General features: G+C 41.3%; 1 protein-coding gene across 2 annotated transcripts in view; it reads left to right on the top strand.

Annotated features, from left to right (window-relative positions):
• The window catches only part of LOC121859914 (sialin-like), a 38,799-nt gene extending 28,051 nt beyond the window's left edge, over window positions 1-10,748 (top strand). For both annotated transcript variants that reach the window (XM_042356868.1, XM_042356869.1), the window contains 5 exons: window positions 2,764-2,981; window positions 3,095-3,244; window positions 3,930-4,062; window positions 8,232-8,473; window positions 9,839-10,748. In XM_042356868.1, the coding sequence (XP_042212802.1) occupies window positions 2,764-2,981; window positions 3,095-3,244; window positions 3,930-4,062; window positions 8,232-8,473; window positions 9,839-10,339 (1,244 nt within the window). In that variant the 3' untranslated portion in view covers window positions 10,340-10,748. The remainder of the gene's footprint in view (window positions 1-2,763; window positions 2,982-3,094; window positions 3,245-3,929; window positions 4,063-8,231; window positions 8,474-9,838) is intronic.
• The last annotated feature ends 4,024 nt before the right edge of the window (window positions 10,749-14,772 follow it).

The raw sequence follows: 14,772 nt of genomic DNA, 5'->3' as shown, positions 1-14,772 counted from the left end.
GTTTCTTCGCCAGACTCGCGGAGGTGATCTCCGAATAGAAGCAGCAGCCCAGGAGTTATGTTACAGCCTGGATGAGATGTCGACTGTCTTTCTCTCTCATTCGGTCGGCTTTGCTCTGCCTCAGGGGAACGAGAGCTTTTGCCCCAACTCCGACAACTGCTGCAGATATTGACTATGAGGCTACTGTCACTGAATGCCGCATAGATCTGCGGCTCAACTAATTTAACACAGATAGGATAGCTACTTATGTATTAGGATATTTAATATTAAGGTAATTAAATGGTGGCAAAGGTGTGCCTATTGGGGGAGGCTGGAGGCCACGTAAAAAAAAAAAAAAAAAAAAGTTGTAGTAGTAGTAGTGTCAGTAGTAGATCTGCAGCTCAACTAACTCAACACAGCTAGGGTAGCTACTTATGTATAAGGATATTTAATTTTAAGGTAATAAAATGGCGGCGAAGGTGTGGCTATTGTGTCAGTAGTAGTAGTAGTAATAAAACTATAGATGTGTGTTTATCAAGCACAAGTACGGCATCAGTATCATGGAGACGGTGTCGTAACCATTATGAGAAAGGGAATATATATGTAATATTCAGAAATGTCGCTGTGATATACGGAGACATTAGTGCGTGGATAACCAAGATGCCGATACGCCGAGTCATTCTAAGCCACGTGACAGGTTGGCCAAGCACCAACAACACCTCTCCCAAGAGGACGGAGATTTCTGGAACTAGGCCTATATAATATTAAATGTAGTCTACCGAATCGTTATGGACGTGAATCATGAAATTAAAGGACAGTTATTAAATATAAAATTATTATAGATCGTTTCTCAGTTTAAATATGTTACGTGTGTCTCAATTAAGCTATTAGTTTTGTGGAAAAAATGTCACGTAGGCCCAGGCTCTCGCCTTGGGAAAGCACGAGGCTGGCCGATCCTCAGTCGGACGACAGAGCTTGAACAGACAGGGCGGTCTGAGCGCCAGTGCAGGAAAAACACTGACGTGGTCTGGTCTCCGCGCGCACATGTCTCCAGTGTAGCAAGTAAGTCTTGTTAAATCTCAGACAGGGTTTAGATAGGGCGGTGATAGAGGTTAACAATCGCTAACAGCGAGTTCATTGCAGGGTTTCGGCAGAACCCACTTGACTGCTATTGATGACTGCAGTTTGACGACTGCCGTTGAAGATTGATGATTGTCGAGATGGGAATAATCGGAGCAGGCTTGTCACTGGTTAGCAAGGTTTTAGCTGGGATCTCTTGAGTGAACGAGTGCTCCCGACAACTAAAACTACGTGGGACCAGCATCAGCATGGTTGCTCAGTTCTTCCCACGTGGGTTCACAACACCACGTGTCTTCGGTCAGTTAGAAGTATTATCTGGACAGGGTCACCTGCTGACGTTCTCCTCTCTTCCCGTCCATGGATGTAATGAGTGTAAGCTGAGGCAGTCTGAGTGAATGAACGGTCACACACTGAGACCAGGAGTCTGAGTCTAGTGGATACTCAGAGACACTTCTCTTTTCCCAGTATGGATGTGTTCTGAGCTTGTGTGATGCATGTTAAGGGAGAGGGTGGTAAGGTGTTTAAAATTTCCCAAGTCCAGGTGTGAGAACAACACTCCTCATGGTTGATTTTCACATGTGAGACATAAGAAATTCTCTAAAAAGTTGTGAAGAGCTTGTTAGTGCCTTAAGAGGTGCATTCGGGACCCATGTGTGAGACTAAGGAGCATGTTTTACGGGTATTGGTGGAGAAAAGCATTCATGACTCCTGAGTTCTAGAGGAATTACTGATAAAACACAGCAGAGCCCCCGCCTGCCGGATGAGTCATGAGTGATTTTCTCGGGTTTTTTGTATATGCCGGCCTCCTTGGCAGGCTAGTAGTTACACCTTTTGGGTTATTGGGCAATCAGGATTGTAGTAATTGTGTGTCACCCCAGACAGGCTATGATTGATCCATGTGTGTAGTTCATAATTTCTTAACATTTTCTATATCATTTTCTTAGTGATTGATATTATTTTGTTGAGTGCCCTTAAGGCCTATTCATGGTGGAGTTCATAATTTCTTATTCCCAATGCCATTTTCTCAGTGATTGATATTATTTTGTTGACTGCCCTTAAGGCCTGTTCATGTGTGTAAGCAACATTATTTAAACTTATAATTTATTGTTTTCTAATTTTCTACCTATTTTGATATCATGTATAACTTTTGTTCCCCAGTGTAGTGTCTTAAGCCAGGCTAAGAGGTGCGCATAAGTTGGTGTACCATTATTGAGTGTGGCTGTAGTGTTGGAGGGAATAGAAGTGTCAAATTTTACAGTGCGTCTCATTCACCCCAATCACAGGTGCTATCTTTCCACGGGTCACGGAGAAATTATTGTTGTAATTTAAGTGTGTTTGTGCTGGTTCGGGTTTTTCTCCAAGGGGCGCTTCCACTGCATTACCATCCACAATAATAAAAAAAACCAAGTCAAGTGAGAGAATTCCGACCAGTTACATATATACACCTTAAATATCTATAATCGTGAAAGGAAGAAAACGTGAACAACTACATAAGGGAGAGAAGCTTCAGTGAATTTTAGTATTGACGTCTACCACTGTTTGTTTAGGTCACTGAACATTAGAACACTAAGTAAATTCTATATAATTTATCATAATGTTTAGGTCAGTTCATATCTCAACAATGGCTAAAATTTTGATAAAGTATTGTCTGTTTATAAATAGTTTAGGCCAGTAAATAATAAACTGCCTTCCTTCGTTCTCCAGGAGCACCAGCAGGCACACTCGTTGCGTTCCCGGTGTCTGCGTATATTATCGAGAAGCTGGGGTGGGAGGCTGTTTTCTACCTGCAGGGGGCGCTGGCGTTGGTCTGGTGCCTCGCCTGGTTCCTGGTGGTCACAGACACACCTGCCAACTACCGCTGGATTTCTAAACACGAGCATCACTACATTACTTCCTCCATCGGCGAGACTAAGAGCAAGGCGGTCAGTAGGTATACCTTAACCTTGTGTAATAATAATATATATATATGTGTGTGTGTGTGTGTGTGTATGTATGTGTAAGCCCTGGCCTTACAACGCCCTACTCACACCTTCAGGCGCTGCCGGTGCCCTGGCGGTCAGTACTGACGTCATTACCGGTGTGGTCGATGGTGGTGGGTGTACTGGGCAACAACTGGGGGTTCTACACTCTCCTCTCCGCCGTCCCCCTCTACATCAAGACCATCCTCCACCAGGACATCAAATCGGTCAGTCTAAGTCACGTTCTTAAATTTGTATTACTTTAAAGATGGTCAGTGTAAAGTCAGGTACCCACTCACAGCTGGGAGAACTGGAGGTCCGCTAGTTAAAACCCATTGACCTTTAAAACAGGAGACGAGCGTACGTCATAGACAAAACAATAGTAAACATTAACTAGTCACTTGTATTCTAATGATCATAACATACAACCAAAAGATTAATTAGTAAATATAGTAACGACACATTAGCACAACAGATTTACCTTAAATAAAGATAATTTATAGATAAATTGATAAAAACATATTAGCAATTGAAGGCAAATTATTAGAGATAGATTACTACAAAAAAGTTGACCTTGAACGTAAATTAGTAAATAAAATAAAATAAAATAAACATAACAAGAGTAAAAATAAATATTAAACACAACTTTGATAACTTAGTAAATAAAAGTAAACTGATAAAACAACAGAATTACAAAAAATACAGATAAATTGATAAAATAAAAAACATGTAAAATACATTTATAAAGGAGACAAAACTTGAAGATAAATCAATTAATAAAGACTAAATAAACAAAACAATAAATTACCTACTTAAATAAATAAATGAAAAAAAAACATTATAACACTTGAGATTAGTTGCAAAATAAACCAGATAAAATTAATTCGTGTTGTTATTTTTTTCTGGGAGCAGAACGCCACCTTGTCCGGGCTGCCTTACCTTGGTATGTGGATGCTGTCGCTGGGGACTGGGGTAGTGGGTGACTTTTTCCAGCTCCGGTGTGGGACCTCTATCGTCAGCGTCAGGAAGATCTCACATATTATAGGTAAGTCAGGAGTAAGGATTTAATGTGGTTGGGGTGGGGTTAGGATTTATGGTGGCGAGATGGGGTTTAGGATTTAAGGTAGGGGGAGATGGGGATTAGGATTTAAGAGGGGGATGGTGTAATATCTAAGGCGGGGGAGGTGATGGGGTTAGGATTTAGTGTTGGTGGGAGGAGGGGGCAGATGTAGGGGAATTGGGCAGAGGAAGGAGGATTAAGTGAGGCAGGGTAGTGTATGATCGAGCAGGGCAATGACTGGGTAGAGAGCGGGTGTGTGGCGGCGAGCTGTGTGTTGATTGGTTAAGGGAGCGGGTGTGGCGGCGAGCTGTGTGGTGATTGGGTAAGGGAGCGGGTGTGGTGGTGAGCTGTGTGGTGATTGGGTAAGGGAGCGGGTGTGGTGGTGAGCTGTGTGGTGATTGGGTGGAGAGTGAGTGGCATTGAGTACCATTGTCCACGAGAAAGGAGATAAGCTAGAAATTCGACTGTACAGACACTTTTGAACAACAACAACAACACCACCAACAACAACACAATATAATAATAATAATAATAATAATAATAATAATAATAATAATAATAATAATAATAATAATAATCCCTGTATCTGAGAAGTACAATACATCCACATACGGTACAAAATAAGAACGGAACAGCAACATGGAACAATAACATAGTATAACTATTACAGAGATCACAGTAACAACACCTCCTGTACCAGCTGACCTAGACCACAGCCTGCTTCCACCACACGAACACACTGTGGTAGTAGGGTGTGTCATACGGAGGCGAATTTATTTTTTTTGAGTTTGAAAAATCGGCCCATGGTATTAATGATGTAGTTCTATGTGCAGAATCATGTGATATCTTCAGATTTGAAAAGTTTTCATTTTTTGCTAGGTAAATTTTAACTTGAAATCTTATAAAAATTCAGTATTCCCACCCTTTTACCAACACCACTAAATAGCTTATTTAAAGTAAAGTAAATGTATCAGGTTAATTTATTAGGATGAAAATGATCCGGAATAGTGAAACGAATGATCTTGACACATTTATTAAATTTAATATTCCTTTAGAAAACAAAATCATCAAATACAAAAACCGGTTTTACTACTACGACCCGGTATTGCTGCACACCATAGAGAACATGTCTTTCTTGCTTCTGTTTCTACTCATCACCTCCCTGCTGACCACCTGAGCTCCGATGTAGCCTTCCCTCCTCTCCTGGCTGTACACGTGACTGCTGGCCTCGCTCACTTGCTGTACACAACGCTCTATACTCTGGGTGTGCGAGGGCCAGGCAGGGACATGCATGGGGTTGTCCAGGAAAGCTCTGACTTGAACATTGGTGAGGCTGCAGGTAAAGGGGCTCACTGCCAGCCTGGATGTTATCCAGATCTATGAGATCAGTGAGGGTCTTGGCACCTAGATTGACTTCAGGAGTCTTCCTGACCCTGAAGGAATCGTCACCAACTGATTCATCATGCCCAGATCCTCTCATAAGTCTCATATCCAAGATCTTTTTGACTGCCACTCTTCTCTCCTCCTCATCCTTACTGCAGAGCATTGTCTGCAGAACTGCCTCGGGATGAGCATACCAGAAAGATCTCCTCACAGTCTGCTCCACAATCTGAACAACCTTCCTTGGCTGACTCCTCAGGAGCTCAAGCTGGAAGAGAACATGCCTCGGACCTTCGGAGAACGATGACTTGACCTTGGTGTTGAACCAATTTGGCAAGTAGACACTCACGATGAATTGGACAATAAGTCTCAGGTTGTGAAGCTGGTTCCTTTTCAGTTTATGATGAGCGACCCAAATTCTGCAGAACCTGAGAGCCGTTGTGAGCCACCTAGAATGTGAGACTGGACCTATCTGCAGGTAAACAAGTCTATCAGGCATGACCCCAGTTTTGATGGCACTGCAAATCATGTAACCATAGTACTGGTCAGTACTCAGGTCGTCAATGACAGTATGTGCAAGCTCAACGAGTGGAAGGCCAACTGTGATTTTTTCAAAGCTCGGATTTATTTCTAACTCAGTGGCAGAGTCCAGCATCTTGCCAAGAGGACCAGACCATCTGTTGTTTGAAAGAGTCTTGCCATCCAGCTCCTGGATCAGATGTCTGAGTGGCAACTCGTTAGTGTGGAGGTCACAAACAATCCAGACCAGCTTCCTCCCAATCTTCCGCTCTATCCACTGTATGACCCCCCCTTGCCACCCTGTGTTCGTGTTGGTGCTGTCCTCAATGGCCTGCAGGGTCTGGTCTACGTTCCTCTCTGAGCCAGTTCTGTGTTATCTGCCACTATCTCAGCTGGTTTCTGATGTCATCTTTCTCTGGAGTGAAATACCACACTTCCCTCCTGGTTCACTGCAGCAGGAGTAGTGTTTCTCCTTCACCATGGCAGGGAACAACTTGTCAGAATCTCCAACTTTCATGAACACTTTAGTGTCATCCCTTCTCCCATCAAAGAACAAACAATTGATTCCATTTTCTCTTATCCCCTTATCAAACTCCTCTTCTAGGTTACTGAAAGTTTCTCCTGAGCTCTCCTTACTTTGTTATGATCTATCACCAGGTGAACATCATCAGGTGTTATCAAACCACCGTCAATCCAGGCAGCTGTTGCTATCTCTGCAGTTTCTCTGAGACCAGTGTGGCGTCGCATGCTGGCCAGAGCTATGCTCGGGATATCTTTCCTATTTCGAATCTTATGCCTGGAAGGTTTGGGATCATTATTTTCTGGGTTAGGGACAAAGTCACCATTCTCCTGGTCAGCACTCGGATCAGCCATGGGGAAGTCATTAAACTCTGAATCAGCTTGACTCCAATCATCGGCCTTTTTTACATCACCCTGGGCCTTCTCAAGTCTCTTTTCCTCGGCAACTCTTCTCCTCTTCTGTCTCTCTGTGGCAGCCTCCTGTCTCTTGGACTCCGGAATATCTTGGCTAGAAATCATGAGAGCCCCTATACTGCCAGTCTTCTCTCTCTGTGCTTTGACAAATGCCAGTTCGATCACAGGAATCTTCAGTTCACGCTTGCAAATACAGGAGATGTGGGCCTCGGATTTACAGTCACGATCGCATCCAAACTCAGGACAGAGAACAATTGGGCACTTGCAAGTAATTATGTCAAATAACTGGTCCAGTTGCTTGGCAAAGCTGTCCTTAACTGCAAGTTTTCCTCTCCCAAGAGAGATATCTCTTGCCTTTTCCCAACTGGCTAGCAGTCTCTCACTAAACTTCTTCTGACTTGTTATGACTGGAGGCTTGAACTGAGCGTTAGCCAGAGTGTACTGTGCCAAGACAGCTTTGGTCATATCACTGGCAATGTCTTTGTTTGTGTAAGTTCTTTGGTTCTTTTCACTGATTTGCCTGATTAAAACACCGTATCTCAAAGCATCTCTCAATGTAGGCAACTCCGACTTCAGGAGCTCTCTCCCAGACCCAAGATAGTGACTGAGATGGCTGGATTTTTGGTTCCTCGTCCTGACACAAGCAGCCATCGCAAATATTATCAACTTATAAATGCATCAGAATCTGAAACAGAAAAAAATATTGTAAGTTGGGTTGTTAAAGAATGAAGTCAGAAAGCAATGTTCACTATTTAATTGTAATGCACTAATGCAGCTGTACGTTAGATTTTCGATAAATTTCACGCTAAAATTTACCTAGCAAAAGGTTGCAAAATATTGAAACAGAAATTATTTTCTGTTTATATACACTAAAATCTACCAAAAAAGTGATGGGCCATTAGTTTTAGCTGATCTTCCCTCCTATGACACACCCTACTGTGGTAGGGACATGACAGCACCTGGTGGGCCATGATGTCTGGGCCTTGAGGTGACTGGTAGAGGGATGTTGGAGAACGGTTGGGAGTTGGCGGAGGAGGAGTGGAAAGATGGTGGTGTAGGGATGAGAGATGGTGGTTAGGTTATAGGTTAAGTTAGGTTAATTTAGGCCAAGTTAGACTAGATTAGGATATGCTGGGTTAGGCTAGGTTTTGTTACGTGTCCTATGTTTGGTTAACTAAGGTTAGGTTAAGTCAAGTTAGGCTCGGTTAGAACATGATGATAATATATTATTTTGTACAGCAATTCACTTTTTTTAATTGGTGTGACGCGCTCAAGATATAACAATGAAGACCATTTGTGATTGACATTCTTTTTCCAAACAGCTAACGTGGGTCCTGCCATGTGCTTGGTGGGGCTCATGTGGGTGGGATGTGACTGGTTGGCGACAGTAACGCTGCTGGTGGCAGGTGTCACCGCTCAAGGCGCCTTATACGCTGGCCCTTACATCAACCCCATCGACCTCTCACCCAACTTCGCCGGGACGCTGTGTGGTATCTCGAACACCATTGGTAACATCCCGGGCTTCCTCGCTCCTATGTTCAATGGTTACCTTCTTAATAATCAGGTATGTCGCTACTAACATCACCACCCCAACAATTACCTAAAGTTCAACTATTATTTCGATGGAGGTACACAAGCCCCCCCACCCCCCACCCTCCACCGCAGACTCCCATCTCTCCTCCAGATGCCCTGCGAAGGGTTTGTCAAAATGGAGTTCTCAGAGGTCTTCCGTTTATGGTTTGTTTGTTTATTTATTTATTTTTTATTTTTATATGTTTAGTGTCCGGGTGAAGTCTTAGGCATTTTTTTAGCTACACCCCATTCCCCTCCTTCCCCCATCATTCCATCTCCAGGTGTCTAACGAAGTAGTGAGCTATGTAGTTTCTCCAAAAAGTATCTTTACAATTTTGTGTGAGACTATATGACACAACGGGCGTAGGATTCTGACAACCCTATCGAGACAACAGGAGTCACAGTGTTCATTTTTAAATTCATCGGACCCCTCCGTAAAGATACTTTTAGGAGAGAGTTTTACAATGAATTAGATTGGAACCTTATTACTGTATTTATTGACCTTGTGAACACCCCAGCTATGCCGTCCATAAGAATAAAGAAAGAAACACCAAACAGAATATCTTGATGCACATGATCTTCTGTTGAACCAGAAAGATATTATTCATTTGGTTGAATTATTTAGAATTTGCGGTGCTGATGTCTGGTGTAAACAAACAGACAAGCATACCAACTCCACATCAAATACTTCATACATGATGAGGCTGTGAACTGTGTTGCTGAACACTAGGGATTAATCAAGCCTCGGATGTCAGGTTTAAGAATATCTAGAAAGAGAATTTGTTCTGGGAGTCACCTTAGGGCCTAAGGCAGTGTAGATAACAATAATAGCCATTCAATGAAGTGGTGGAGATAAAGTTGTAGTATTGTCATGATAAATGTTGTTATGCTGTACACTCTCACCTGTAGTTAATGATAAGTAGGTACATGTGGTAATTGAAGGGTTAAGTAGTAAATTATGAAATATATATAAGTGAACCAAGAGCCTCTTGTAATTGTTGACCTCTGCGTGAGTACTGGCAAGAAAATAAGATGTGGGTTATTTTCCTGTACAACATGTTAAGCCTTCTAGTCAAAGAAACTACCATACACTTGCAAATTAAGCCCGCGATATTATTCCCAATTTTACAAGCTACTTTTGAGAGAAATCGTTGTTTGCATCATCAGTACTAAATGATAATTCATAGTTCACAGATAAAGTGTGATGTTGCCAGATTAATGCAGCAGTCACCTTACTCTCCCACCCTGCTGGATAATAATGCCGTTCTCTCACACTGTTTAATAGAAGCTTTGTGTTGTATGTGACGCTCAGTATCTCTCATGAGGACTACAGTGTGTATTTTATTTTATCTTACAGCAAACTCTGCCACAGTGGAGAAAGGTGTTCATCATAGCCGTCGTCTTCTACTTACTCAACACCATCTTCTACCTTATCTTCGCCTCGGGAGAAGTACAGCCTTGGAACAGCCCGCGGCCTCACGACCCTGAGAGTGTGGACGCCCAAGAGAGCCAACACAGCAACAAGGCGACCACCACCACCACCACCACCAGTAGCCAGGAGAGATACACCACACAACGCGAGAATATTGATCATCACTCAGGATCAGACAAAACAAATGAGGAAAATAATGACCATCGAGAAGGAAACTGTATTTACCGTAAGGGAATTAAACAAACAAGAAGCAGCGCCAGCGAGGGAAGTGAAAATAACAGTCACCGTGATGGAGACACGATCAGTTGCTGTGTTGACCAGAGCGAGGAGGAGGACGCGGCGAGTGTCCAGGTGTCTCATGGGCGGTTAACCTGGGACACTGAAGACCAAGGTCACGTCAATCTCGCTTACTCCAATAGAGAATAAATTATTTCGTGAATTTAAACTCATTTTATATTAAATCCTTATACTGGTTAGCTGTGGACTAGGGTAGACCAGCGTTCCATTCTATTTACAAATTACAACTGCGACCTTACATACATAAACGCAGTGTTACAAAGATTTGTCATAAGGTATTTCTCTGTCTACGGGGCTTGAGTATCAGTATTGCCAATTATTTATTTTCCATTGTTGTTCTTGTTGTCAGTCTATGAGCGAGTTATTTGTTATCATGTTGTTGTTTTTTTGCAATTGTGCGTGCGTCCATTGAGTTTTTAGTTTCTCAGATAGACTCCAATTAATTAGTGGAAAACTTTACACCAGCAGCCTACATCTCCTGGATAATACTCAACATGTTTTTGAATTACGGGAAAATAAACACTGGATAAAAATTAGACCAAGAGAATATCCTGAATTGTCCTTATTATCCGTATTTCACTAAGTAGTGGGAAGGGCAAGTAATTTTTTTTCCAAACTTGACAGAGCTAAAACATTGAGGGTGCTAGGTGTACCTCTCTCACCACACGCCAGGCCTCACTCGATCTTCCTCCGCTCGAGAAGTCACAGGTTGGACTCACTTGCCACAAGGACCCAGGTGCTGACGGCCGACAAATCTAAGCAGCATCGATATAATCTTCCCTAACACTAATTGCAATTATTAAAAAAAAATAAAGTCTTCACAGAAATTCATAAAGAAAAAGATTGTTTGATTTCTTGCGCATCAAAATTATTTATTAACAATTCTTTAAATATGTTTCATAAGCATTCCATAACACAGAATAATATGTTTATGAATTAAAAACGATTAGTAACATTACATAATTTTATTTCGCATTATTGACGTTTAATAACACAATATTACGTCTTCAAATGTTTAATATCACAACATATTTTAATCACGTATTATAAACGTTTAATAATGTAATATAATTTATTTTTATTAAAAAGATCTATAACACTTGACGTTTGTAAACAACAACACACTATATAGTTTAACTTTACAAAGACAGTCAAGAGATTTATGAGAAGAAAATCATCAATTGAATATTTCAGTCGACCTTAGTGATGGTTTTTGTCCGGACTATCCTTGTCTATGTACTGTATATTGTTTGTATACCTGCTGTATGCAGAAGAAATAAATCAGGTGCCCAGGTCATGAAATTTTTTGAGGTCCATGGGTACACAGGTGTCAAAGGTAGATCATTCAGGTGGTCAAGACAAATGTAGTAGCATCACGGGGAGGGGATATCTCTCTCTCTACACCATAGTCTACCTCAAAACGTTAGCCCGCTTCAAGTCTCCAGAGCCTTAAAATCTCATTCACAACCTTAGTAGTATCGTGTGTTTTTAGAGAACTCTGTATAATAAGTGACCTAACTACAGTAGAGTGCATAAATTATTGAGTGTAGAAAACGGCAAAATGATACTAAACTACTCTACAGCAATACACAATAAGTAAAATATCTTTATTTTCCGTTTATTTACTTTTTATTGATAATATCAAATTATCTATTACATTAAAATTCACCACATGCCAAATTAACAAATGAAGATGAAGCAAGAGAAGAAAGTCACTTTATATTAATTATAATCATAGATACTGTATTGTACTTTAAAACTACGTCTGGTGGCATGGTGGATGGTTAGGCACGTGGAATGGATATTTTTATGAAATATTTAAACTGTTGTCACCATTTGTAATAAAGTATTTATTTTTTTCCTTTTATTTCTTCTTCTTAGTTCTTATTACTCTATTTTCTTTCTTCCATTCTCTGTATACTCGTGAGCTAGTGAGATGGGAGGAAGGAACGTGTGAGTGGAGTCAGGGAGGTAATGGCTGGTTTGTGGTTAGGCTACGCCGCCCTTGCACCAATGGGGACAGGGGAGAGGGAGAGATGAGGATAACTGGGGAATAGGGGTAACCTGCGATAATTGAGACATTAGGGGAAACAGGTGATAGCTGTGTTATTTTTCAGGGCTCACTGTATCACTGCATACCACCAAGACACTTACAATAAATCAACCTTTCTCAATAAGGGGAGGGAGGAATTATGACACTTAATGGTTGCTGTATTTATTGAACACTTTCTATTAGAATTTGACCACTTCAAAATGATAGACCTATTCTCCTAGCTAGTTAAACATGGGTCACATAAATCGCAATAAATTTCGTGAAATGGATAAAACCTTATGGGTATATATATCGCCGCGCTGAAGACCTGCCGACCACATACGTCTACACTTCACTACCTCTAACTAGACTCTGTGTTTGAAAACCGAGTGCCCCCTTGCTGGGGCACGAACTCAGCTTCCAGCCAATCAGCAGAGTTAGGCTTATGACGTCACATTCACAGGCCACTGTGATTGGCTCATGCCTCAGAGCTCTCCTGGTTTTGGTGAGGACACTGTCGTGTAGTGTTATGGCAGGTAATTTTTGTCTAGGCAGAATTTTCACGTATTTCCTCTAAAACATGACACAATCTACTCCAAAAATCATGGCATTGTTACACGTGTGTAAGATTAAAACGGCGAGGCAGTGCAAGCTAGGAAAAAAAAATCCCTGATAAATCACTCCATATATGTGTAATAAGTCATGACAGGTAAATTAAGGCATGAAGCAAGTGATGGAGTGGAAAACTAGGAGCAAAGTAGAATGACAGAGTGATGAAGTGTGAGAACAAGACGCGGTAGTACAGTATATGTGTGTTGTATGTATAGTCTAACACATCCCCTAACTCTCTACACAAGGGGGGAACTGCCGGTCACCCACTCTCTATTTATTTTGTATTTTTTTCTTTACCTGTATCTGTATTTTTATAGATAGATACTCTGTCAATGTCAGTCAGCTTTACAAACCCTAGCCACATGGGCAAGAGAGTGACCATGAGAGTCGGCCTACCCCACTGGGCTCCTATCCTCTCCTTAGTGCCCACGCCGCGAGCTAGTTAACTTGTTATACAGGCAACATGTGGTGGTGGGGACTACAGGGAGTCACCCAGTATCATAATCACTCCATCTTGTCATAACAAATCCCATTTCATGTTTACAAATTTGTTGCCACGACGTATATTGGAGCACGTCAAGAAAAATAGTGAGTGAGCGAAGCGTTACCTTCACTCTACCAATGCTCTACACATCTACCAGTACTGGAAGCTTCACGTGCTGGTGGAAAAAATGCTGTGTTGATTGGCGGTGTTGGGGAGACTAACCAGAACCCGTCGCTCTCCTGGTGATGCCTCAACGTGATATGATTAATACTAATTTATATATATTTCTCAACAAAATAACTGTACATGATAATCTGTCACAACAGATGTCTATTGTCTAAGTAGTAATATTTCTGTAACACTTATTTTTATACTTATACTTTTACTGTACCATTAGAAACCTGACCTGTGCCCACCTGGGTACAGGTCACTGGCCCACATCGGGGCCTGGGGGGCGAAAATATAGTAATAATAATAATAATAATAATAATAATAATAATAATAATAATAATAATAATAATAATAATAATAATAATAAAGAATCATAAAGAAATACAAAATTTTTAAAAGATCAAGAGTGAGAAACAATATATGTATATTGTGTTGTCAATAGTAAGAGAAACAATTGAGACCCTGAAATTGTGTGTAAATGAGGCAGAAAGTCAGATCAGCAACCTGGGACTTGGTCACAATTTTTGTGATGCCATATGGCAGCAGGGTCTGCCATTAGACAACACATTATGCTTCCAATATCTTCCCAGGCGGTAGTACTGTACCTCCCTGTTTGGTAGCTACCTGTATTTACTAACACCATCTTACGTGTACTAATCCAGATGATATTAAAATTATAAATCATAATTCTTTGAGATAAATGTACAATATATATCAGGTGCCTTCAAGAGAGCTCAGGCTCTCATTTGGCTCAGCCATGTCAGTATTGTTCTTAATGTCCGCTCTGTATCTGTATTTTTCTGACTAAATAAACTGTTTCAATATCAATACTGTTCAGCGAGTGATCCTTTGAGCCGCCAGACGCTTACAAGGTCCATGGAATGACAAATTATGTGTCACAAAAGGTGTTGCAAATGCATATCAAAGACAACTCCATTATTGTTGAGGAGCCGCCGGGATGTGTGCTTTATTTTGTAAGCTTCCTTATTGTGGGGACTAAGAAGGGTGTTTAGCAGTGGCTTTGACTCCTGAAGTGTTGACTTATCCCATGAACCCGATGGTGAAAAATTTTCTGAGTGGTGCTCTCTAGATATTCTTAGTGCAGATAGTCTTCTAACTGAGAAGAGTAAATCGTCCCAGGACACAACTGCACGACTCATAAACGAGAGACAGCACACAAGAAAATGTAAAACAATGTTCAGAAAAGCAAGAACCACTATCTACCAGATGTACCACTTGGCATAAACTGCGCTGGTACTGCCA

This window comes from Homarus americanus, unplaced genomic scaffold (genome assembly GCF_018991925.1).
Source record: "Homarus americanus isolate GMGI-L3 unplaced genomic scaffold, GMGI_Hamer_2.0 scaffold5198, whole genome shotgun sequence".
Classification (NCBI taxonomy): Eukaryota; Metazoa; Arthropoda; class Malacostraca; order Decapoda; family Nephropidae; genus Homarus; species Homarus americanus.
This window is presented reverse-complemented; position numbering and strand designations above follow the sequence as displayed.